The sequence below is a fragment of the Procambarus clarkii genome, chromosome 36 (assembly GCF_040958095.1).
Source record: "Procambarus clarkii isolate CNS0578487 chromosome 36, FALCON_Pclarkii_2.0, whole genome shotgun sequence".
Taxonomy (NCBI): Eukaryota; Metazoa; Arthropoda; class Malacostraca; order Decapoda; family Cambaridae; genus Procambarus; species Procambarus clarkii.
The window spans coordinates 6,515,754-6,539,700 of NC_091185.1; the positions used below are offsets into that span (position 1 = coordinate 6,515,754).

Here is a 23,947-nt window from a genome sequence, read left to right on the forward strand (position 1 = left end):
GCGGGACGCATAGCAGTCAAAATAAACAGCAATAAAACCAAAGCAATGACCGTTAAAATGAGAACTCGCAATACAAGGACAACAAATTGAGTGGGTTACCTCTTGTCAATACCTTGGAGTCATAATAGACAGCCAGTTGAAATTCATTCAAGAAATTGAATATTTTCAGCAGCTTTTTAAAGCCAGAAACTCAGCTTTGCGCTCCCTGACAAGTTTAGAGAGGGTGCATCTCTACCAGTACTCAATATGTACGACGTTCAAGCAGTTACGTCACTCATTGAATATGTTGCTCTTGCTCATATATCCCTCAGTGATAACCAATGGGAGAAACTGGAAGCGTCTCAAAATGATGCCCTCTGTATAATGCTGGGAGCACCTATATGGACGCGTCGAGAGATTCTAAGAATGGAAACCAACTTACCAGCCTTAGAAAACAGGATCAAACAAAGAATAACCGCCATAACAGCAAAACTTGTTGGAACTGTCAATCAAAGATAACATGCACAGATCGTCACAGAAACCATCAATATAGAACAAGTGCATGGACGGATAATCTAGTAAAGATTCTAGAGGAAAGTGGACTTAAATGGACCATTAAAACCAAAGGGGAAAATATAGACCATATCAACACTTTCGGCAGCCTCCTCCATGGGAAGAATCGAGTCTAAAGATAATCATTGAAGGATTACCAGTTAAAAAATCAGCATGTGACTCGCAGAAGCTCAAAGCAGTCACAGAACAATAAATGGAAACCATCTCAAGACCGACAACCACTCACATCTTCACAGACGGATCAGTTGATCAAGAAAGAGGTTCTGCTGGGGCAGCAGTTTACACTGCCAACCATGAAGCTTACTGGAGCATGAATAGTGGGTGCTCAACATTGCAAACAGAATTACATGTCCTGAAGGAGGCAATAAACTATGCAATTGAGAATAATTTACATGATGTCATCATTCATACCGACTCTAAATCTTTGCTCCAGGCATTGTTATCCAGTCAGCACAGAGATAATATACAACTCATCACAGAAATCCTACATATAGGAAAAGAAGAGCACAATCTAGGGCTGTAAATTACCCTAAATTGGATACCGAGTCACATTGGCATAGATGGTAATGAAAAGGCAGACTCGCTAGCAAAAACTGCCACTGCTCTACCTGTTGTACAGATTAAAATACCTCCAAGTTTTTCACAGATTAAGGAGCAAACCAAGAAGAAAATACTCCCAACTCTCAAAAGTTGCCACAGAGCCAAAGTAGCGGAAAGAAGATTCACTGCGATATGGTACGAACAAGCCACTGGGTACTACTCTTTCAAGCCTGACAAAAAGATATCCGGAGACATATCCTGATATCCAGATGGAACAGATGCAGAGGTGCCACTATTGCATTACTTACTAGAATGTGAAGTAACTGAAGCCGTGCTCATCAAACTCAACATTAATCCAATGACAGCAGCTGCATAAGATGCAAATTCCACAGCGACTACAGTGATCAGAAAAGCAGTTGAAGAATGGGACACACTAGTGAGCATTCTGCATCTACATCCGCCACCAAGATAATGTTATTAAAACAAGACTAAAATCAGTGCGCTAAAACAGAAGCTAAAAAGAAACAGGGAAAAAGGAAGAAACCCCACCTCCATTTAAAACTTTGACCCAAATATCACAGTAACAAGGTTATCACGAATAACCGAACTCAATTACGGGCTCACTATAGTCCGTGCTACATGGACATTTCGTTCTGAGTAACTAAATCTAAAACAACAACATACTTTAGTCCTGGACTATGTTGATTACTGAAGTAAACTTGGTGGTTGATCAGTAAGCTGTTGTGGTTGGCTTAACAACCCTCCAGAGGTTGAGAGGCCTTAAGCCTAACAGGAGAGCAGGCTGGAGAAACGCTCTGGACACACCTGCGGGTGTTGGGGCTGTGAGATGATGCGTTAACATGTGTACATAGTTCTCGGGAGGTTGGCTATGGTGTCAGGGGGTTACAGTGCACTTATATCTCCATATATCTGTACCTGTACCCGACCCCATACGTACATCTCTACCTGTACTTGTACCTGTGTGTGGAGCTACATCAGTGGGAAGAGAGGTGGGTGAGGGCGGAGAGAGGTAGGTGAGGGCGGGGAAAGTGCGCGGGGTAGGGTGCGTGGCACGGGCGTGGAAGGAGGCAGTGTAGCCTGGGTGGCTGAACGTGCAGGCGTGTGTCTGCCGCGCCTCCTTTGCTGCCGTGTGGCTCCCTGTCGCAACCCGGACGTCTACCGCGCCCTGCCCCCCTGTGCCGTGTCCGCCGCACCTCACTCCGTGTCGTGCCGCCCACTGTGCGTGTCGCGCCTGCTACTGCTTCTCACACTTGGTATTGTACTGACTCTCAACACGTCCCAGGTACAGCGGGCGCCCACAAGTGCTGCCTCGTGCACCTGCCCCTCGCTGGTGGCACTGGGCGTGCAACCAGTGCCGGCGGGCGTGTGCTGCCTCTCATCATCCTCGCTCCAGCAGCGGCACCTCCATTCCCCTGGCACTGTAGAGGGGTGCCACCTGCAGTGTAGAGGAGAGCCACCTGCAGTGTAGGGGTGCCACCTGCAGTGAGAGGAGAGCCACCTGCAGTGTAGGGGGTGCCACCACCTGCAGTGGAGAGGAGTGCCACTTGCAGTTCGAGCGTGTCTAACCCTGTACAGACCACCGTGGCTGCCTGTAATGATCTGACCTGCCGCGACCTGCACTTGATATTAGCTGGCTGATGAGTGATGGTCGAGCGATGGCTGTCGGGCGCCGAGGGTCGTGGAGAGTGGAGATTGAGGAAGATGGCAGCGGACAGCCCTCCTGTGGTCCTTCCGGCGTGGCCGTGGCCTTCGTGCCCCCATCCGGGGCTGCCCGGGACTCCCTCACGTCGTCTGAGGATGGAGGCTCCGTGGGGGTGTACAGTGAGGATGAGGAGGAGGCGCTGCCGTACCCCGGGTTCCTCTCTATCACCTGGGGCTGCCTCTACCAGACTACCGCCCCTCGCAACTGCTGCCTCGCCATGATCACTAACCCATATCCTTTTACGCTATCTTGCCTCTCACTCCGAGGGCTCCTGCTGCCTCTCACTCCGAGGGGTCCTCCTGCCTCTCCTGCCCCCCCCCCCCCCGTCCACCACCGCTGGAAGCCATGGTCCAGGTTTATAGGTTACGAAATCCAGTACTTTTCGTTATTCTTCCCTTCCGGTGGCACTGTGTAGTCGCCGAACCTCACAACTGCTGCATGCAGTTCACCAGCTATCACAGAACCCTTGCTCTGGCTCTCGCTACGTATGGTGCTCATGAAATATGAAAACCAGGTTTCTTGGTTTTGAGGGAGACAGTAAATGTCTTGTGAGCAGAAGGTGTTTTACCACGTCATGATCACCCATCCATGTAATGTACTGAACCTAACACAAACCCTCTCAAGCTGCTAGTCTCAAACACTTCCGAGCTAATAGTACCACCATCGTGTCTACCACCATCGTATCTACTACACGTACCACCATTGTATCTACTACACGTACCACCATTGTATCTACCACAAGTACCACCATCGTATCTACCACAAGTACCACCATTGTATGTACCACAAGTACCATCATTGTATCTACCACAAGTACCACCATCGTGTCTACCACAAGTACCACCATCGTGTCTACCACCAGTACCACCATCGTGTCTACCACCAGTACCACCATCGTGTCTACCACAAGTACCACCATCGTGTCTACCACAAGTACCACCATCGTGTCTACCACAAGTACCACCATCGTGTCTACCACAAGTACCACCATCGTGTCTACCACAAGTACCACCATCGTCTACCACAAGTACCACCATCACCCCTACAGCAACTACCACCACCGTCACCTCACCGGGTCAACCTGGTCTTTGCCGCCACTCCAACTAAGGTAAGACTTTAAATACTTCCAGAAAGAGTTTTTTGAGAGTCTTGCTTCTAAGAAGAAAACTCTCCCCTTGAGTTTGAATCAGTTTCTTCGTAATATAGACACATTTCCGGCGTGATATCTCGTGTGGTCATGGATGGCCCCCAGGACCATTGCCTCAGCTACCCGGGACCATGGAGGGCCGCTGCCTCTCGCTGTCTTGGTCAGATCGGCTGTGACGGTGCGGACAGAAATGTTGAACTAAGTGATCCACAATACATGTCTCATCAGACAACTTCATTCATTGTATTTACATACAAAGTGACTATGGTTTGCACCCAAGTACCTGAAACATGAATTCTTTGCACACAGCACTTAATCGAGAGCCCCGCTAACACGCCTGATGGGGTCAGGCTGGGGGAGGGAATGACCCAGTATTTCTGTGGCAAACTTGTATAAGAGCGTATGGAATGATGGTAGGGTTGTGTTGGCCAGCGGACCATCTGCAGTGCGCAAGTAAAGACTCTTGTGTTTCCATGTATGGGCAGCTCTTCTTCTTTCCTAATCTATATTTGTGTGAAACATAAGATTTTTAGCTATATTCTCGTGCAAAAATGCTTCATCCGTCGTGCTCTGTATTAAAGTATTATGCAGTCTCCCATATCTTTTATCGCTCTGCCTTTATCTCCACTCTTTCCCTCTCTCCTCACTACTCTTCCCCATCTCTTCCTCCCTTTCCTCAACTCTCTTTACCCTTCCATAGTTTCTTCCAGTTTCCCCCCCTCTCTCTCTCTCTCTCTCTCTCTCTCTCTCAACTCTTCCACCCTCCATTGTTCCCCTCTTCCCTCCTAGCTTTCTCCCTCAGAAAATTTAATATTTCAAAGTAGCAGAAAAACAAAGGAAAATACATTCAGATTTCATGAACATTACGATGTTTCGCTATAGATGCCGACATTTCTTAAGTGTGACACAGGCCGACCCCGACTAACCTATGACACTCCCATAACCTTCCCTCCCTCTCCGTGTGTCATCTTGGAAAGTTGGGCGAGGCTAGCCGCAAGTGTCTGGCCTCTAGCCACCGTGTGAGGCTAGCCGCAAGTGTCTGGCCTCTAGCCACCGTGTGAGGCTAGCCGCAAGTGTCTGGCCTCCAGCCACCGTGTGAGGCTAGCCGCAAGTGTCTGGCCTCTAGCCACCGTGTGAGGCTAGCCGCAAGTGTCTGGCCTCCAGCCACCGTGTGAGGCTAGCCGCAAGTGTCTGGCCTCCAGCCACCGTGTGAGGCTAGCCGCAAGTGTCTGGCCTCCAGCCACCGTGTGAGGCTAGCCGCAAGTGTCTGGCCTCTAGCCACCGTGTGAGGCTAGCCGCAAGTGTCTGGCCACCAGCCACCGTGTGAGGCTAGCCGCAAGTGTCTGGCCTCCAGCCACCGTGTGAGGCTAGCCGCAAGTGTCTGGCCTCCAGCCACCGTGTGAGGCTAGCCGCAAGCGTCTGGCCTCCAGCCACCGTGTGAGCTTCCTGCATATCTCTGCAGGAAGCAGAGATATGTGGCAGAACACACAGGAGGGAGAGCCACCGCGCAAGAAGCACCTTCATGCCAGGTATTGCCCTAACGTGCCTAGAGTTCCTCCACACCAGAGGGTGACGGAGGCGCCGTAACATGCGCACAGGAAGCCGGCTGGTGGAGCTGGTCCCCGAGCCGGCTGTGGTCATGCTAGGGCACCTTGGGTCCCGTCCACACACCTGATTATAACCCCAAGTAAGAGCACATTAAAGCAAGAGGCGTGAAAACTGGAAGTACAAGAGAGACACAGACGAAGGACTTTGTAACCACGTGCGGAGACCAGCCACGACCCTCAGTTCCGCCATTTAACACCAATACACAATCACGCTTCGATATATATTATTCCTTTATCAGATAAATTTGATGTCTTAAATGATCATCTTGCAACAAAGTAGTCGCCAATAAGCTATGGTTTATATTTGGTGTCAAACAGAACATTTATTTTCGTCAATACATTGACCCGGGAGTCCTTCGTGTGGCTCCCAGCTGGCTGTGTAGTGGCTCCCAGCTGGCTGTGTAGTGGCTCCCAGCTGGCTGTGTAGTGGCTCCCAGCTGGCTGTGTAGTGGTTCCCAGCTGGCTGTGTAGTGGCTCCCAGCTGGCTGTGTAGTGGCTCCCAGCTGGCTGCATAGTGGCTCCCAGCTGGCTGTGTAGTGGCTCCCAGCTGGCTGCATAGTGGCTCCCAGCTGGCTGCATAGTGGCTCCCAGCTGGCTGCATAGTGGCTCCCAGCTGGCTGCATAGTGGCTCCCAGCTGGCTGCATAGTGGCTCCCAGCTGGCTGCATAGTGGCTCCCAGCTGGCTGCATAGTGGCTCCCAGCTGGTTGCATAGTGGCTCCCAGCTGGCTACATAGTGGCTCCCAGCTGGCTACATAGTGGCTCCCAGCTGGCTGCATAGTGGCTCCCAGCTGGTTGCATAGTGGCTCCCAGCTGGCTACATAGTAGCTCCCAGCTGGCTACATAGTAGCTCCCAGCTGGCTGCATAGTGGCTCCCAGCTGGCTACGTAGTGGCTCCCAGCTGGCTACATAGTAGCTCCCAGCTGGCTACATAGTGGCCCCCAGCTGGCTGCATAGTGGCCCCCAGCTGGCTGCATAGTGGCTCCCAGCTGGCTGCATAGTGGCCCCCAGCTGGCTACACAGTGGATCCCAGCTGGCTACACAGTGGATCCCAGCTGGCTACATAGTGGCTCCCAGCTGGCTACATAGTGGCTCCCAGCTGGCTACATAGTGGCTCCCAGCTGGCTACATAGTGGCTCCCAGCTGGCTACGTAGCATCACCCATCAGTATAAAAACTGTGATTACATACACCTTTGTTGAACTAAAAGACCACGATGAACTAAGGGAGCTCATCTAACTAAGAGCTCTACACTGGGACGGGTGTACATCTGAATACTTGAACCAATGTACACATGTACTGTTGAACAGCTGTACACTAGAACCACTGTACACTTGAACCGCTGTACATCTGTATATCGGGAATCACAATTTGTTTTTACGTCTGTGAGTGAAGAAGCAAGAGTGCAACATGGTTGGTCACTAAGTGGTGAGTGCCGCCGGGCCACTCACCTGGTGCCTGGCTGGGAGTGGTCCGCGGGCCGCTTCTCTAAGCTTCTGTGCATTGTGGTGGGGAAGATTTGCTGGGTGTTATGCTCTGTGGTGGGGAGATATGTTCCTGGCCCACACTGTGGTCGTGTCTGGTGTGGTGGACATGTTCCTGGCCCAAACTGTGGTCGTGTCTGGTGTGGGGGAGGACATGTTCCTGGCCCACACTGTGGTCGTGTCTGGTGTGGTGGAGGACATGTTCCTGGCCCACACTGTGGTCGTGTCTGGTGTGGGGGAGGACATGTTCCTGGCCCACACTGTGGTCGTGTCTGGTGTGGGGGAGGACATGTTCCTGGCCCACACTGTGGCCGTGTCTGGTGTGGGGGAGGACATGTTCCTGGCCCACACTGTGGTCGTGTCTGGTGTGGTGCAGGACATGTTCCTGGCCCACACTGTGGTCGTGTCTGGTGTGGGGGAGGACATGTTCCTGGCCCACACTGTGGTCGTGTCTGGTGTGGGGGAGGACATGTTCCTGGCCCACACTGTGGTCGTGTCTGGTGTGGTGCAGGACATGTTCCTGGCCCACATTGTGGTCGTGTCTGGTGTGGTGGGGAGCAACCCGTCCTCGACTCAATTCCATTCCATCCAGCGGTCGACCCCACAGACGCATTCATAAATTTTAACATGCTTTTCGGTCAAAACGGGAATTTTCTCAAATATAAATTAATATTAGTATATTGTACATATATAGGCATATGTTAGGTTAGGTGTTTAGGTTCTGTTGGCGATTATTGGTATTTGTAGTACGTGGGTGAAGCATTTACAGCGTTGTGGTTCGAACAAAAGTCGTCAGTGAAGCACTTGTTCCGGAAGTGTTCGAACGTCATCAGTTGCGAGTCGTGTGTAAACCGTTTTTCATTTATAAACAGCTGGGGTTTGGCGGGTGGATGGAATCACTTTTGGGTCTTTGTTTGGAGGACGGGCTGACCAAACCCCCAGCTGTTTATAAATGAAAAACGGTTTACACACGACTCGCAACTGATGACGTTCGAACACTTCCGGAACAAGTGCTTCACTGACGACTTTTGTTCGAACCACAACGCTGTAAATGCTTCACCCACGTACTACAAATACCAATAATCGCCAACAGAACCTAAACACCTAACGTAACCTATGCCTATATATGTACAATATACTAATATTAATTTATATTTGAGAAAATTCCCGTTTTGACCGAAAAGCATGTTAAAATTTATGAATGCGTCTGTGGGGTCGACCGCTGGATGGAATGGAATTGAGTCGAGGACGAGTTAGGTGTTTGTATTCATAAAGAGAGGGTTTAGTGGTTGGGTTAACGAGCATTTGGTCTGCGTTGATGAGGACGGAGCACTGAAAGTGGGAGCCGAGTGGAAGGTTGGTGAGGCAGTAGATGCCGCTGACTGAGCCACGGTTGAGGCAGTAGTGGGACACATCTGTCACATTTGACAACAGTTCTCTCAACATTGTGTCATAGCTGTGAGCACGAGGAGAGAGTGAGTGTAATATAGAGTGATGGTGAGGCTGGGAGGGGTGACGGCCCCCACACTCAACACTCATCTAACCCATCCTCACATTACACTGAAATTCGACTTACTTAAAGACTCTTTTGCATAAGGTTTAAAGACTAAATTTCTGGACAATTATTTTTCAAATCAATATATTTCAAAATAGTTTTGACGAGCAAGTAATAATAGACGTTTACACGTGTAACGACGTTAAATGAGCCGTTAATCAATACAAGACACAAACAGCTGCAGACATTAAGCCACAATGGCAGTGTTAGGCTTTACATCAACCTGTCTTCCTATAAACAACGTCGCTTTTCGTTCGTATGCGTTACATAAGGGAATAAATTGTCGTACTAGGAAATAGTAGCAGCTGGCGAAAGTGACATATTAGTACTTTCCCGTTTTGTGTTTTGGGTCCGCTGGTAGGTCAGGAGAGGACACTTTAAATTGACAGTTTTGTTGATGTTGGGAAAGGTTAGGAGGCCGGGCTGCTTCAGACACCAAACCCACAAATCTGAAAAGAAACGGACGTTAGGCTTCGTCCTGGACCGCTACCAAACGGGTAATATTTCTCCTTCTTGGCCAGGACCTCTGCCAAGCTGCTGGTCTCTTCACCTTCTATAAAGTTCCTACAATTCTCGCTTATTATTTGAACTACGGCACATTGCAGAGTTTAGTTCAGGACTTTAACAACGATTGCAGCCTAAAACGTTTTAGTGGGAAACGCCAGAGGTGTCAAGGTCTTGCATGAGCCAGGAGCAGCAGCAGCAGCAGGTCTGTGAGGCACAGCTCCGGCACCACGCTTCGTTGCTGGCATTATTAAGTGCTTCTCCGCCTCTTAGTGGCATGCCAACTGCTGCAATTACCATGTGTTTATAACCTTCTTTAATCAATTGCAAGTTTTAATGGGAAAAAATCACATTATACTACACTAAATAATAAATACACAATATATATATATATATATATATATATATATATATATATATATATATATATATAATATATATAATATATATATATATATATATATATATATATATATATATATATATATATATATATATATAATATATATATAGTATATATATATAATATATATATAGTATATATATATAATTATTTTGCTATTAAAAGTTTCAATAGCAAAATAAAGTTTGGTATTTTGAAAAGTGAATTTGGTGGTTAGAGTGTAAACATTGGGACTGGAGGCCAGTGCCGCGTCGCTCACTTATTACAAGACAACAATCTGAAATAGAGACAGTTTTAAGGTAATGAGAGAGCACCTCTCACTACCACCTGAACGACCACACCTTAACTAGTCCACTTTAAACAAGACAAACTGCTAAACGCTGAAACCTGTCAGCATTATGACAAAAATAGATTTGTTTAAAACCGGGCTTTGTCCTCCGCGTTGGTCGCTTGCTGTCATAAATACTGTTATAAAACTTGTCTCCGGCTGTTTTTGCTGGCTTCATCCAGACGCTGTGGGGAGTGCTGTGGGGCCCGGCTGTGGCTGCTAGGATGGGCTCCCTGCTTGCTGTGGGGCCCTGCTGTGGCTGCTAGGATGGGCTCCCTGGGTGCTGTGGGGCCCGGCTGTGGCTGCTAGGATGGGCTCCCTGGGTGCTGTGGGGCCCGGCTGTGGCTACTAGGATGGACTCCCTCAGTGCTGTGGGGCCCGGCTGGGAGTGCTAGGATGGGCTCCCTGGGTGCTGTGGGCCCGGCTGTGGCTGCTAGGATGGGCTCCCTGGGTGCTGTGGGGCCCGGCTGTGGCTGCTAGGATGGGCGACCGTGTCTTGAACAATGTAACTTGATACATAGCATATAACTCTGACGTCACTAGCGTGATTTTCTTTTCCAACCGTCGTGGAATGTGACCAAGAGTGAAGGTCTATGACACGTCAGTCACTGTGGTGCAGGGAGGGTCTGGGGCACGGGCTGCTGCCACACACCTGCACCAGACCCACACCAGACCCACACCAGACCCACACAGACCCACACCGTGCGGGGCCTCGTAGCCTGGTGGATAGCGCGCAGGATTCGTAATTCTGTGGCGCAGGTTCGATTCCCGCACGAGGCAGAAACAAATGGGCAAAGTTTCTTTCACCCTGAATGCCCCTGTTACCTAGCAGTAAATAGGTACCTGGGAGTTAGTCAGCTGTCACGGGCTGCTTCCTGGGGTGTGTGTGTGTGGTGTGGAAAAAAAATAGTAAACAGTTGATTGACAGTTGAGAGGCGGGCCGAAAGAGCAAAGCTCAACCCCCGTAAAAACACAACTAGTAAACACCAGACCCACACCAGACCCACACCAGACCTACACCAGACCCACACCAGACCTACACCAGACCCACACCAGACCTACACCAGACCCACACCAGACCAACCCCTAGAGATAGCCAGGCACCTTTCAATGGTCTCCTCTCAGCAGACGGACCATCACACACATTAAACCACAACTGTACTTTCCCTTCTCTTCAGTCCCTCCCCCCTCAACCCCTCCCCTCAACCCCTCCCCTCAACCTCTCCCCTGAACCCCTCCCCTCAACCTCTCCCCTCAACCCCTCCCCTCAACCCCTCCCCTAACCTTGCTAAATCCTCTGGATATAAAATTCTACAATCTTTTGAGCCTCTTCCTGGTGTTGATATTTTCGTGGTTGTCGTCCAAGGTAACCCAAGCCACTGTAAACATGATCAGTGATCCCCTCAGGACCTGCCAGTCCAGCTGTAGTAGAGAAGACTTCCCTCAATATGTTCCAAGTTCTCACTACTTCATGTAACACCAGACGAGCAGACTGTGTTAATTACACCAGCCACGTGTTGATATCTGTCTCTTGCCACGTGTTGATATCTGTCTCTTGCCACGTGTTGATATCTGTCTCTTGCCACGTGGAGATCCCCGTCTCTTAAGAGTCACCTCTTGTAACGATGGTCTAGTGGTTGTGTCACTCTTCTCTATGTATTAAGACAACAGCGATTATCGCCACAAAATTAGTAATGTAGGATAGTTCTACAATGAATTACAGATATTTCTGTAATGAAACTGTAGACGTTTCATTACAGAATGCATTAAACAGGACGTGGCTTTGGGCTCTTGGAACCCCAGCTTTGTGTAATGGATTTGTTCTTAAATTAATAATTCTTGGGAAACGAAGAAGAACATTTGAGCACTTGAGGAAGACAGTGCAGGCGACTTGTGTAAAATACCTGGTTGATGGGGTTCTGGGAGTTCTTCTACTGCCCAAGCCCGGCCCGAGGCCAGGCTTGACTTGTGAGAGTTTGGTCCACCAGGCTGTTGCTTGGAGCGGCCCGCAGGCCCACATATACCTGGTTGATGGGGTTCTGGGAGTTCTTCTACTGCCCAAGCCCGGCCCGAGGCCAGGCTTGACTTGTGAGAGTTTGGTCCACCAGGCTGTTGCTTGGAGCGGCCCGCAGGCCCACATATACCTGGTTGATGGGGTTCTGGGAGTTCTTCTACTGCCCAAGCCCGGCCCGAGGCCAGGCTTGACTTGTGAGAGTTTGGTCCACCAGGCTGTTGCTTGGAGCGGCCCGCAGGCCCACATATACCTGGTTGATGGGGTTCTGGGAGTTCTTCTACTGCCCAAGCCCGGCCCGAGGCCAGGCTTGACTTGTGAGAGTTTGGTCCACCAGGCTGTTGCTTGGAGCGGCCCGCAGGGCCACATACCTACCACAGCCCGGCTGATTCGGCACTTCTTGGAGGAAACAATATAGTTTCCTCTTGAAGATGTCCACGGTTGTTCCGGCAATATTTCTGATAGTCGCTGGGAGGATGTTGAACAACCGCGGACCTCTGATGTTTATACAGTGTTCTTTGATTGTGCCTATGGCACCTCTATATTCTGTTTGGCAATAAATCCTCTAGTCTTATAAATCTCAAAATAAACAATACCCAAATTTGTAACAAATTAGATGGCAAACTCCTTGGCATTCTCATTGACCACAAGCTGAATTTCCAGGGACACATTCTAAATATATCAAAAAAAGTTTCAAAAACTGTGGGCATTCTTTCTAAGATCAGATATTATGTACCACGCCCTGCTCTGGTGACTCTCTATTACTCCCTTATCTATCCTTATCTCAACTATGGTATTTGTGCTTGGGGTTCTACTACCCAAAATCACTTACGTCCTCTAATTACCCAACACAAAGCCGCTATTAGAACAATATCCAACTCTGGCCCCAGACATCACTCGGTACCCCTACTCAAATCTCTTAATATGTTAGATATTAAGTCACTGCACATTCTCTCATGTGTATTATACATATATAAAACGCTAAACTATAATGTCAATCCTGATCTTAAAAGCTTCATAGAAGGTTGTAACAGAACCCATGAGCACCACACCAGAAATAAATACAGTTTTGATATTCCTAGAGTACGTCTTAATCAAACTAGAAATGCTCTGCAAATCAAGGGGCCCAGAATGTGGAATGACCTTCCCAACCATGTTAAAGACTGTACCTCTCTCAACCAGTTTAAGATAAAAACTAAACACTACCTAATAAATTCCCTGTAATCTACCTCACTCCTCTATTGTCAACCCATGTCTGTTATTTTCTTTTTTTTTCTTTTTTTTTTAATCAACACTGTTTGTCAACCTCTTGTATTTGTGCTGCTTTTTCAGTCATGTTCCCCCTTTTTTTTTATCTTTATTTGTATTTGTTCTCAACATCTTTTATTCTTTATGCTCAATTAGTATTAAGTTCTAGATATTAATGTTTTTCTTGCCCGAAACGCATTGCGTAATAGTGGCTTTAGGCATTGTATGTACTAGCTCTATCTATATATCAATCCATTAATGTAACATCACTTGTATGTATATACCTTACCTGAATAAACATCTGAATCTGAATCTGAATCTGAATCTGCTCTTCACTGGACCTCTGATGTTTATACAGTGTTCTCTGATTGTGCCTATGGCACCTCTGCTCTTCACTGGTTCTATTCTGCATTTTCTTCCATATCGTTCACTCCAGTACGGTGTTATTTTACTGTGTAGATTTGGGACCTGTCCCTCCAGTATCTTAGACGTGTATATTATTTGGTATCTCTCTCGTATCAGCTCCATGTTTTGGGAGTACTTATAGTAACCTTGAGGACCATAGGATATATTATTGACGTACAATGAAATTAGAAAGTAGAAATCGGCACTATTGAGTTAGACAAACCGGAAAACTATTTTCAACTAATGTTGCAGAGACAAACTAACCTAACCTTACCTTCTTAGGCCTAATATACGATATCTGAGGCCTAATATAGTACATATGTGTGCTATACTAGGCCTAGCAATATTTAAGTTAGTTGTTTAGCTTCATTTTTTCCGACTCGATAAAATGAATAGTACAAAGGTCTACTATCTAACTGCATAGAAGGGCAATCTTTGTACTGTGTGTACATAGTTACAACAACTACCATATAACCAGGAGAATGGTTGGTAATACTGAGGCAGTGTCATTGGTCGTAGAGACCATTAGGACCAGACAAGAAGGGTCCCGGTCTGTTTACAATACTCTTTCGTGGGTAATGGTAATTAATAGCAACCGTGTCTCAGGAGCAGGAGACAACAACAGCCTCTTCCTGTTCTAAGAAAAGCTCACACTTAATTGTCAAGTCAACCTTGGTTGGCAGAAAGATTTTAACAGAAATTTGGGCGTTTTTCTTCTTTTTTTCGGGATATTTCTGCGCGGGCCCTAAGCCTCTGGCTGGCCCACTGGGCGGGCCCTAAGCCTCTGGCTGGCTCACTGGGCGGGCCCTAAGCCTCTGGCTGGCTCACTGGGCGGGCCCTAAGCCTCTGGCTGGCTCACTGGGCGGGCCCTAAGCCTCTGGCTGGCCCACTGGGCGGGCCCTAAGCCTCTGGCTGGCCCACTGGGCGGACCCTAAGCCTCTGGCTGGCCCACTGGGCGGGCCCTAAGCCTCTGGCTGGCCCACTGTGTTGCTTGTTTCTGTTTTACTTGGGCGGAGTATGAGTATTTATGACTCGTATGGTCGCTTCAGTAAGATTTTGCCATATGTGTTTAACAACTTCTTCTGCTCTGTTGAATCTAAGTTGAAATCTTAATGGGTTTGTAACTGTGCACTGTGTTAGATAATGTTCCAGTGGTCTGTTGTGGCTGTAACTGTGCACTGTGTTAGATAATGTTCCAGTGGTCTGTTGTGGCTGTAACTGTGCACTGTGTTAGATAATGTTCCAGTGGTCTGTTGTGGCTGTAACTGTGCACTGTGTTAGATAATGTTCCAGTGGTCTGTTGTGGCTGTAACTGTGCACTGTGTTAGATAATGTTCCAGTGGTCTGTTGTGGCTGTAACTGTGCACTGTGTTAGATAATGTTCCAGTGGTCTGTTGTGGCTGTAACTGTGCACTGTGTTAGATAATGTTCCAGTGGTCTGTTGTGGCTGTAACTGTGCACTGTGTTAGATAATGTTCCAGTGGTCTGTTGTGGCTGTAACTGTGCACTGTGTTAGATAATGTTCCAGTGGTCTGTTGTGGCTGTAACTGTGCACTGTGTTAGATAATGTTCCAGTGGTCTGTTGTGGCTGTAACTGTGCACTGTGTTAGATAATGTTCCAGTGGTCTGTTGTGGCTGTAACTGTGCACTGTGTTAGATAATGTTCCAGTGGTCTGTTGTGGCTGTAACTGTGCACTGTGTTAGATAATGTTCCAGTGGTCTGTTGTGGCTGTAACTGTGCACTGTGTTAGATAATGTTCCAGTGGTGTGTCGGGCATTTCTCCACAGTGTTGACATTTCAATTCGGGCGTTTATAGTTCAATTGTGAACTACTATGATGGATATAATTTTTTGCTTATACTCACCTAGTTGTGCTTGCGGGGGTTGAGCTTCGGCTGTTTGGTCCCGCCTCTCAACACGCTGGAGTTTGGAAATATTTTAGGCTAGTAAATAAGTGAGTGTTGCCTGGTGGTCCGGCCATAATGGGCTGTGTAAGTCACTATTAACAACACCATTAAGGCAACACTCCTCATTTCGACTAATGAAGGGAAGGGAACTATCAAGAGAGAGCGCCAAGCCATTACGACTATATAGCACTGGGAAGGGGTCAGGATAAGGATTTGGGATGGGACGGTGGAAAGGAATGGTGGCCAAGCACTTGGACGGTCGGGGATTGAACGCCGACCTGCATGAAGCGAGACCGTCGCTCTACCGTCCAGCCCAAGTGGTTTAGTTTCGACTAATGAGATAAAGAGCAAAAATTTCTTGAAGAGTTGGTAAGTGCCCTTCTTCCCCGCAACCATTCATAACATGTTAATTGGCTTATTGTGTCAGAGAATTATGTGGTTTGACGTTAACAGTTACTTAATGTGTCTTTAACTAAGCTTACACCTGTGACTTACAAACTATTTTCTCTGCTTCTGTTTCTTTCCGCAATTAATAAATTTGTCTTCTATTATAGATGCAACTTTTTTTTTTTTTATTTTTATTTTTACATGCAAGCATGCGTATAATGTACAAGAAAAACAAATATAACATAGAACAAAAGTACAAAGCACACATATGTACAAGGACAAAGGAACAAATCAATAGAAGACCAGCCAGAAGGGCTGACCACAAAAAAATGCATATACAAACAATACACAATTAGTAACACAGTGTAATACAAACATAAGGGAAAACCCCAGGACAAAATGCACACAAAGCAAGCCTGCTAACACCTCAAATACATACAGAGAGGCGAGAAACATACAAGAATAAGGACAATAACAATAAAGAAAACAGATCCGCCATAACAAACGGAAGGCAAAACATAACAGAGCACACGCCAACAGCCTGAAGGGCACACAATATGACAAACAAGTGCACACGACATCCATAACCGAACACACAAACGCATAGGAACCGCACACCCCCCCACGAGCCATACAAAAAAAACACAAAACAAACCGGAGCACGCAGGAACCGGGAAACAATACCCACCCCACCCACACACATACACACCCCACAACCAGGCAACACAAAATACAGAGAAATCACTTGCGAGGAACATCGGAAGAAACGTACTTCTCCGGGAACAGCTCACAAGGATATTTCGACTTGTAAGCTTCCCAGACGAGATCTTCAAGGTCGGTAGGGTTTTTGATCCCCCGCGCTCGAGCGGGTATCATAAACTCAGGAACATCTATATCTGGCGGCATCGGCCAATGCCTAAGGTCACTGACGCAAGTCGCATAACGAGGCTGGGGAGCGCCAACCACGCCCTGCGAGGAAGCAGATGACACCGGAGAAGCGGACGAGGGACGCCGAGCCTGCCACGCCTTCGCCATCGGAGCAGGTGTCGGACGCTGAGACGATAGCACTTCCACGGATACCGCAGGAGACACGGAAGGGACTGCAGGAAACGGAAGAGGCGGCAAGACCGCTGCCGAGGAAACGGGTAACGAGGAAGGGGCCACAGAACATCCAGAGCGAGCATCCTTTCTCAACATCACCACCAGGCCACCCCGCTCACCACCAACTACAGCAGGGGGAACCACCGCCCACGAAGAACCGGAGCCATCCGACGCAGGCAACGCACCTGAAGCAGGACCCTCGGACACCGGACCAGAAGTGGAGGCCGAAACGCCGGCACCGGCATCCTCAGGCAAGTGTACCTCCGCCACCACCGTAGTGTGCACCACATCCGGAGCCACGCCACCGTCAACGGAAGGACGACACTCGTCGAATTCGCCAACATCAGCCCACACAGAAGAACGCCGGGAACGCTTAGGCTCGGGCCGCACATCATCAGACCCGGAGGCAGACTCAGCGACCCGCGCAGCACCAACCGAGCGAACCGACGCACGCCGCAGCACGGCAGCCTCCTCAACCACACGGGGCACCAGGCCAGGCACAGGAGGGAATTCCGGATCCACCTCATCTCCCAGCGCAGCCGGAACAGACGGCGAGGGTGCAGGGACCGGGACAGACACAGCAGAGGAAGAACTGGAAGACGAGGGGTCTGAGCAAACGGCAGGCGGAAGAGGCGCAGGGACATCAGCCGGAGCACTAGGCGAGGACCCAACCTCTGGAAGAGATACGGCAACAACAGGGGGCGCAACAGGCGGAGCAACAGCTGCTACAGAGGGCACCTCCTCAGCCGAAGAGACGTCCATACCCACCGAATCATCCCCCACAGGAAGGGGCGGAAAATCCTCCTCACTGAAGAGGTTCACTGGTGCAACAGGAGGCGCAGAACAGGCAGCAGCCTGATGGCCCAAAAGACCACAACGATAACACGTCCGCGGCTGACGGGCGTAAAACACCCGAACGTTGTACCCCATAAGGCGCACAGAGGACGGAATATCCGCCCGGAGTCTCATGCCCAGGGTGCGAATGTTAGACCTCACACCCTTAAGAGGACTAGAAGACACCACGTTCACTCTCACACTAACAACTGCGCCACACCGCCCGAAATACCGCCGTAGCAGAGCCTCTGGAAACTCCAAGGGAGCCCCATGCACACTGATGTAAGTAAGTGCACCACTTCTATCCGAGAGGGTGACAGTGCCCGCACCATCCGGCAGGGGCAGTGTCCGCCCCTCGTATCGCCGGAGAAAATCGCGATACGCCGCCTCCTCTGCAAACTTCACAATGGCCCTACGGGCCGTTACCAACTCGACCCCATAAATCGCAAACACAGGGACAGAGAGCATTTCACAAGCCAGGGCAATCTCCGGGTAACCAGCCCGCACAGAGAACTCTAGTCCCACAGACTGAGCCCGGACGACTGGGGGTAGAGGGACCCCCATCGTTACGCCACGTCAGCACAGGCGAGCAGACACACACCCGCCCCCAACCGGCCGAAACGGGCAAACAACACCAAACTGCTGGAGCGCCGATTCAACACGTCCGCCCCGCACCGAAGCTAGGGCCAGACTCCATTTGTCTTCTATTATAGATGCAACTGGTTGTTATAATTCCCCCTTGTTGGCATGTGTTAATAATAGTCACTAGTCCTTCCTGTGGCTTAACAGATTGTCATTACCGTAGGCTGTGTTTACCTCAGGAGAGTCACGAACACAACCACTGACTTACACCTCAATGTTCAATTACCGCTCCAAATACCCAGTGTCTCTTGAACAACTGTGGAGGAGTATAGGTATGGGCCGGGTACAGCCTCACATGGTTCAACCTGAGCCTGGTACAGCCTCACATGGTTTATCCTGAGCCTAATACAGCCTCACATGGTTCAACCTGAGCCAGGTACACCCTCACATGGTTCAACCTGAGCCTGGTACACCCTCACATGGTTCAACCTGAGCCAGGTACAGAGCCCGAGGTGGAGGCGGGTACCACCAGTAAGACGGCCGAGCTGGGCTGTGAACGTTCCGGTCTCCAATACACCCACACCGTTAAGGACAGACCAAGGCGCTACTGTTGCTATCCCTCTAATGTTTACACAAACACATACACACACACACACACACACACACACACACACACACACACACACACACACACACACACACACACACACACACACACACACACACATCCTGCTGCAACTTCCATGCCTGTTCCTATGGCGTCATAATAGCCCCCCCCCCTCCTCACCTCACAAAATTTTAGTGTTTTGTAAACAAAGCCAAGTATAGAGGGAAGAGGCGGAATGTAGGAGGCGGTGTTGCTTCCCAGGCTCCCTGGCCACGTCTGTGTGGTTACCATCCTCCAGTCTTACCAGGATGATGGTACCTGGAGCCACCGTGAAGGTCAGCACATCCTGGTGGTACCTGGAGCCACCGTGATGGTCAGCACATCCTGGTGTACCTGGAGCCACCGTGAAGGTCAGCACATCCTGGTGGTACCTGGAGCTACCGTGATGGTCAACACATCCTGGTGTACTTGGAGCCACTGTGAAGGTCAGCACATCCTGATGTACCTGGAGCCACTGTGAAGGTCAGCACATCCTGATGTACCTGGATCCACTGTGAAGGTCAGCACATCCTGATGTACTTGGAGCCACTGTGAAGGTCAGCACATCCTGATGTACTTGGAGCCACTGTGAAGGTCAGCACATCCTGATGTACCTGGAGCCACTGTGAAGGTCAGCACATCCTGATGTACCTGAAGCCACTGTGAAGGTCAGCACATCCTGATGTACCTGGAGCCACGGTCAACACATCCTGATGTACCTGGAGCCACGGTCAACACATCCTGATGTACCTGGAGCCACGGTCAACACATCCTGATGTACCTGGAGCCACGGTCAACACATCCTGATGTACCTGGAGCCACGGTCAGCACATCCTGATGTACCTGGAGCCACGGTCAACACATCCTGATGTACCTGGAGCCACGGTCAACACATCCTGATGTACCTGGAGCCACGGTCAACACATCCTGATGTACCTGGAGCCACGGTCAGCACATCCTGATGTACCTGGAGCCACGGTCAACACATCCTGATGTACCTGGAGCCACCGTAAAGGTCAACACATCCTGATGTACCTGGAGCCACGGTCAACACATCCTGATGTACCTGGAGCCACGGTCAGCACATCCTGATGTACCTGGAGCCACGGTCAACACATCCTGATGTACCTGGAGCCACCGTAAAGGTCAACACATCCTGATGTACCTGGAGTCACGGTCAGCACATCCTGGTGTACCTGGAGCCACCGTGATGGTCAACACATCCTGATGTACCTGGAGCCACCGTGATGGTCAACACATCCTGATGTACCTGGAGCCACGGTCAACACATCCTGGTGTACCTGGAGCCACCACGTGTACAGAACCTGTCTTCACCAGGCGTGGTTCCTCAGGTGTCCGGCAGCCCACCGAGAGCGGCAACACAGCGTTCCAACCGTCGACTTCTTTCTCTCGTAAAATTAGCATCAAAAAATATATACACAAAATACATTTGTTAAGCATTTTTTTGCCTTTGTTGTGATGACTATTTGCAGGACTCATTGATGGCGGAGTTAAAGTATACAGTTTTTATTAACACACAAATAAGAAGCATATTTTAAATATTTTATTTGAAGCTGTCATTGCTATTATTATTGTTGTTCTTGTTAAGTTGGCAATGTGGTGATAGTAAAGTTAATTTAACCAACATAATAGTGGTGTTAATATGACTACTCTCTTGTTACTGTTTTATTGTTAATAATGCCTTTTATTAACACTATTGGTATGGGTCTTATTACCCCCATTGTGTCTATATTGAGCCCATCCCCCTGGTGTGGGAGTACTCACCTAGTTGTGTTTGCGGGGGTTGAGCTCTGGCTCTTTGGTCCCGCCTCTCAACTGTCAATCAACTGGTGTACAGGTTCCTGAGCCTATTGGGCTCTATCATATCTACACTTGAAACTGTGTATGGAGTCAGCCTCCACCACATCACTTCCTAGTGAACTTCCTAGTTCCTTCCTAGTTACCTATACTAACCATGAGCACCATACTACATATACCCACCTGCAACCAAATTATAAAGTAGAAATCTGAACTATTGAGTTTGACACACCGGAAAACTGTTTTATACTTGTGTTGCTTTGACAAACTAGACTAACTTATCCTAGCCTCCCTAGGCCTAATACACTATATCTGAGGCCTAATGTAGTACATATGTGTACTATACTAGGCCTACGAATATTTGTTTGTTAGCTTCATTTATTTTAAAAGAATTCCTTACTAGTCAGTATACTACTATCTAGAAGCTAAGGACGTACGAATTGGTGACTATTACTGCTGCTGCCCGTCACCATAGTTACTGTGTACACTGTCGCAAGGAGTAGTTTATCAATATTTTTATCACTATTATTATCTTATTACTTTATGTCTGTGTTGACCTTCACACTGAGGTTGGGTTGACCTCCACACTGAGGTTGGGTTGACCTCCACACTGAGGTTGGGTTGACCTCCACACTGAGGTTGGGTTGACCTCCACACTGAGGTTGTGTTGACCTCCACACTGAGGTTGTGTTGACCTCCACACTGAGGTTGTGTTGACCTCCACACTGAGGTTGTGTTGACCTCCACACTGAGGTTGTGTTGACCTCCACACTGAGGTTGGGTTGACCTCCACACTGAGGTTGTGTTGACCTCCACACTGAGGTTGTGTTGACCTCCACACTGAGGTTGTGTTGACCTTCACACTGAGGTTGTGTTGACCTCCACACTGAGGTTGTGTTGACCTCCACACTGAGGTTGTGTTGACCTCCACACTGAGGTTGTGTTGACCTCCACACTGAGGTTGTGTTGACCTCCACACTGAGGTTGTGTTGACCTCCACACTGAGGTTGTGTTGACCTCCACACTGAGGTTGTGTTGACCTCCACACTGAGGTTGGGTTGACCTCTACACTGAGGTTGTGTTGACCTCCACACTGAGGTTGTGTTGACCTCCACACTGAGGTTGTGTTGACCTCCACACTGAGGTTGGGTTGACCTCCACACTGAGGTTGTGTTGACCTCCACACTGAGGTTGTGTTGACCTCCACACTGAGGTTGTGTTGACCTCCACACTGAGGTTGTGTTGACCTTCACACTGAGGTTGTGTTGACCTCCACACTGAGGTTGTGTTGACCTCCACACTGAGGTTGTGTTGACCTCCACACTGAGGTTGTGTTGACCTCCACACTGAGGTTGTGTTGACCTTCACACTGAGGTTGTGTTGACCTTCACACTGAGGTTGTGTTGACCTCCACACTGAGGTTGTGTTGACCTTCATACTGAGGTTGTGTTGACCTCCACACTGAGGTTGTGTTGACCTCCACACTGAGGTTGGGTCTGTGTTGACCTCCACACTGAGACAGACACACACACACACATACACTACACACACACACACACATACACTACACACACACACACACATACACTACACACACATACACTACACACACACACACACACACTACACACACACACACACACACACACACACACACACACACACACACACACACACACACACACACACACACACACACTGTACCTGCTACAGCCACATGTATTAACACAGGAAGGTGCCTAGTCACTTGTGCAGTCACCCTACACAATATGAAAGGGTCACATATTTAAAATGCCTCATCTGGTTTGACTGTTATTTAGTTCCGTGTGAGCTCTGCGGGACAACACAACCCCAGTTACCGTGTACTTGTGTCCGGCGGCCGCCAGCTGGGCCAGGCTTGGCCAGGTGAACACTAGAGACAATACCATGATCATCTTACCCTCCTCTGCTGGAGTCCACTAGAGGTGCTCTTGATGATGGCTCAAGCCTCGGCAAGGTGCTTCAGTCTGGCTAGTAAGCGCCTAAGCTACGACCAAGAGGACAGCTGCTGACGCAGTCCTGAGGGGAAGACGGGCGGCCATAGACGGGTCTGGTGTAGACAGGGACGAGCCACGAGGTAGCCTCTGGCCCCTACGGACCGCCTCACCAGCTCCCATAAAATAATCAGACCTCAGCAATAGCCACATCCAGTTATAGCCCCGCTCCTGTGCCAGGTAAGTCCACTATACCATAGCCCGCGCTACTAGCCCCGCTCCTGTGCCAGGTAAGTCCACTATACCATAGCCCGCGCTACTAGCCCCGCTCCTGTGCCTGGTAAGTCCACTATACCATAGCCCGCGCTGCTTGCAACTGTTTGTTTCCAGTACCTGAATTTATAACAACAACAACATGCAATAGTCAATGGTGAGGGAGTCTTGGGCCTGTAGCTGCTGTCTCACCTGCCACCCTCACCTCCTCCGGTCACTGCACAAGTCTCTACCACATTAATGAAGTAGATTTCAATCCTTAAGAATGTATCGTATTGATTCAGTTTTTAATATAGTCAGCTGATTATATATATATATATATATTATATATATATATATATATATATATATATATATATATATATATATATATATATATATATATATATATGAGCAAAACGTCACCAGCCGTGTTGTTGCCACTTACTCTCCCAATGTTGAGATATATCAAACGGAAGACGCAGGAGGTCGCTGGTGACATCAGGAAGACGCAGGAAGACGCTGGTGACATCAGGAAGACGCAGGAAGACGCTGGTGACATCAGGAAGACGCTGGTGACATCAGGAAGACGCAGGAAGACGCTGGTGACATCAGGAAGACGCTGGTGACATCAGGAAGACGCAGGAAGACGCTGGTGACATCAGGAAGACGCAGGAAGACGCTGGTGACATCAGGAAGACGCAGGAAGACGCTGGTGACATCAGGAAGACGCAGGAAGACGCTGGTGACATCAGGAAGACGCAGGAAGACGCTGGTGACATCAGGAAGACGCAGGAAGACGCTGGTGACATCAGGAAGACGCAGGAAGACGCAGGAGGTCGCTGGTGACATCAGGAAGACGCAGGAAGACGCTGGTGACATCAGGAAGACGCAGGAGGTCGCTGGTGACATCAGGAAGACGCAGGAAGACGCTGGTGACATC

The 23,947-nt window shown here is 49.0% G+C and overlaps 2 protein-coding genes across 2 annotated transcripts; one reads left to right on the plus strand and one right to left on the minus strand.

The window, feature by feature from the left end:
- Positions 1-2,768: 2,768 nt before the first annotated feature.
- Positions 2,769-3,927, plus strand: LOC123756190 (integumentary mucin A.1-like). Its single transcript, XM_045739271.1, has 2 exons — positions 2,769-2,934; positions 3,440-3,927. Exons 1-2 carry the CDS (start codon positions 2,769-2,771, stop codon positions 3,925-3,927), a joined length of 654 nt encoding a protein of 217 aa, XP_045595227.1.
- A 19,638-nt stretch (positions 3,928-23,565) lies between these two features.
- LOC138371575 (uncharacterized) lies at positions 23,566-23,946 on the minus strand. Its single transcript, XM_069336458.1, has one exon. The coding sequence runs from the start codon at positions 23,944-23,946 to the stop codon at positions 23,566-23,568; it is 381 nt and encodes a 126-aa protein (XP_069192559.1).
- Between the last annotated feature and the right edge of the window lies 1 nt (position 23,947).

What these genes read in the sequence shown, in the direction of transcription:
- LOC123756190 (XM_045739271.1), top strand. Translation starts at nt 2,769, where the DNA reads ATGGCTGTCGGGCGCCGAGGGTCGTGGAGAGTGGAGATTGAGGAAGAT. An exon ending in AGGCTCCGTGGGGGTGTACA is followed by an intron (nt 2,935 to 3,439) that starts GTGAGGATGAGG and finishes AACCCTCTCAAG; the next exon opens with CTGCTAGTCTCAAACACTTC.
- LOC138371575 (XM_069336458.1), bottom strand. Translation starts at nt 23,946, where the DNA reads ATGTCACCAGCGTCTTCCTGCGTCTTCCTGATGTCACCAGCGACCTCC.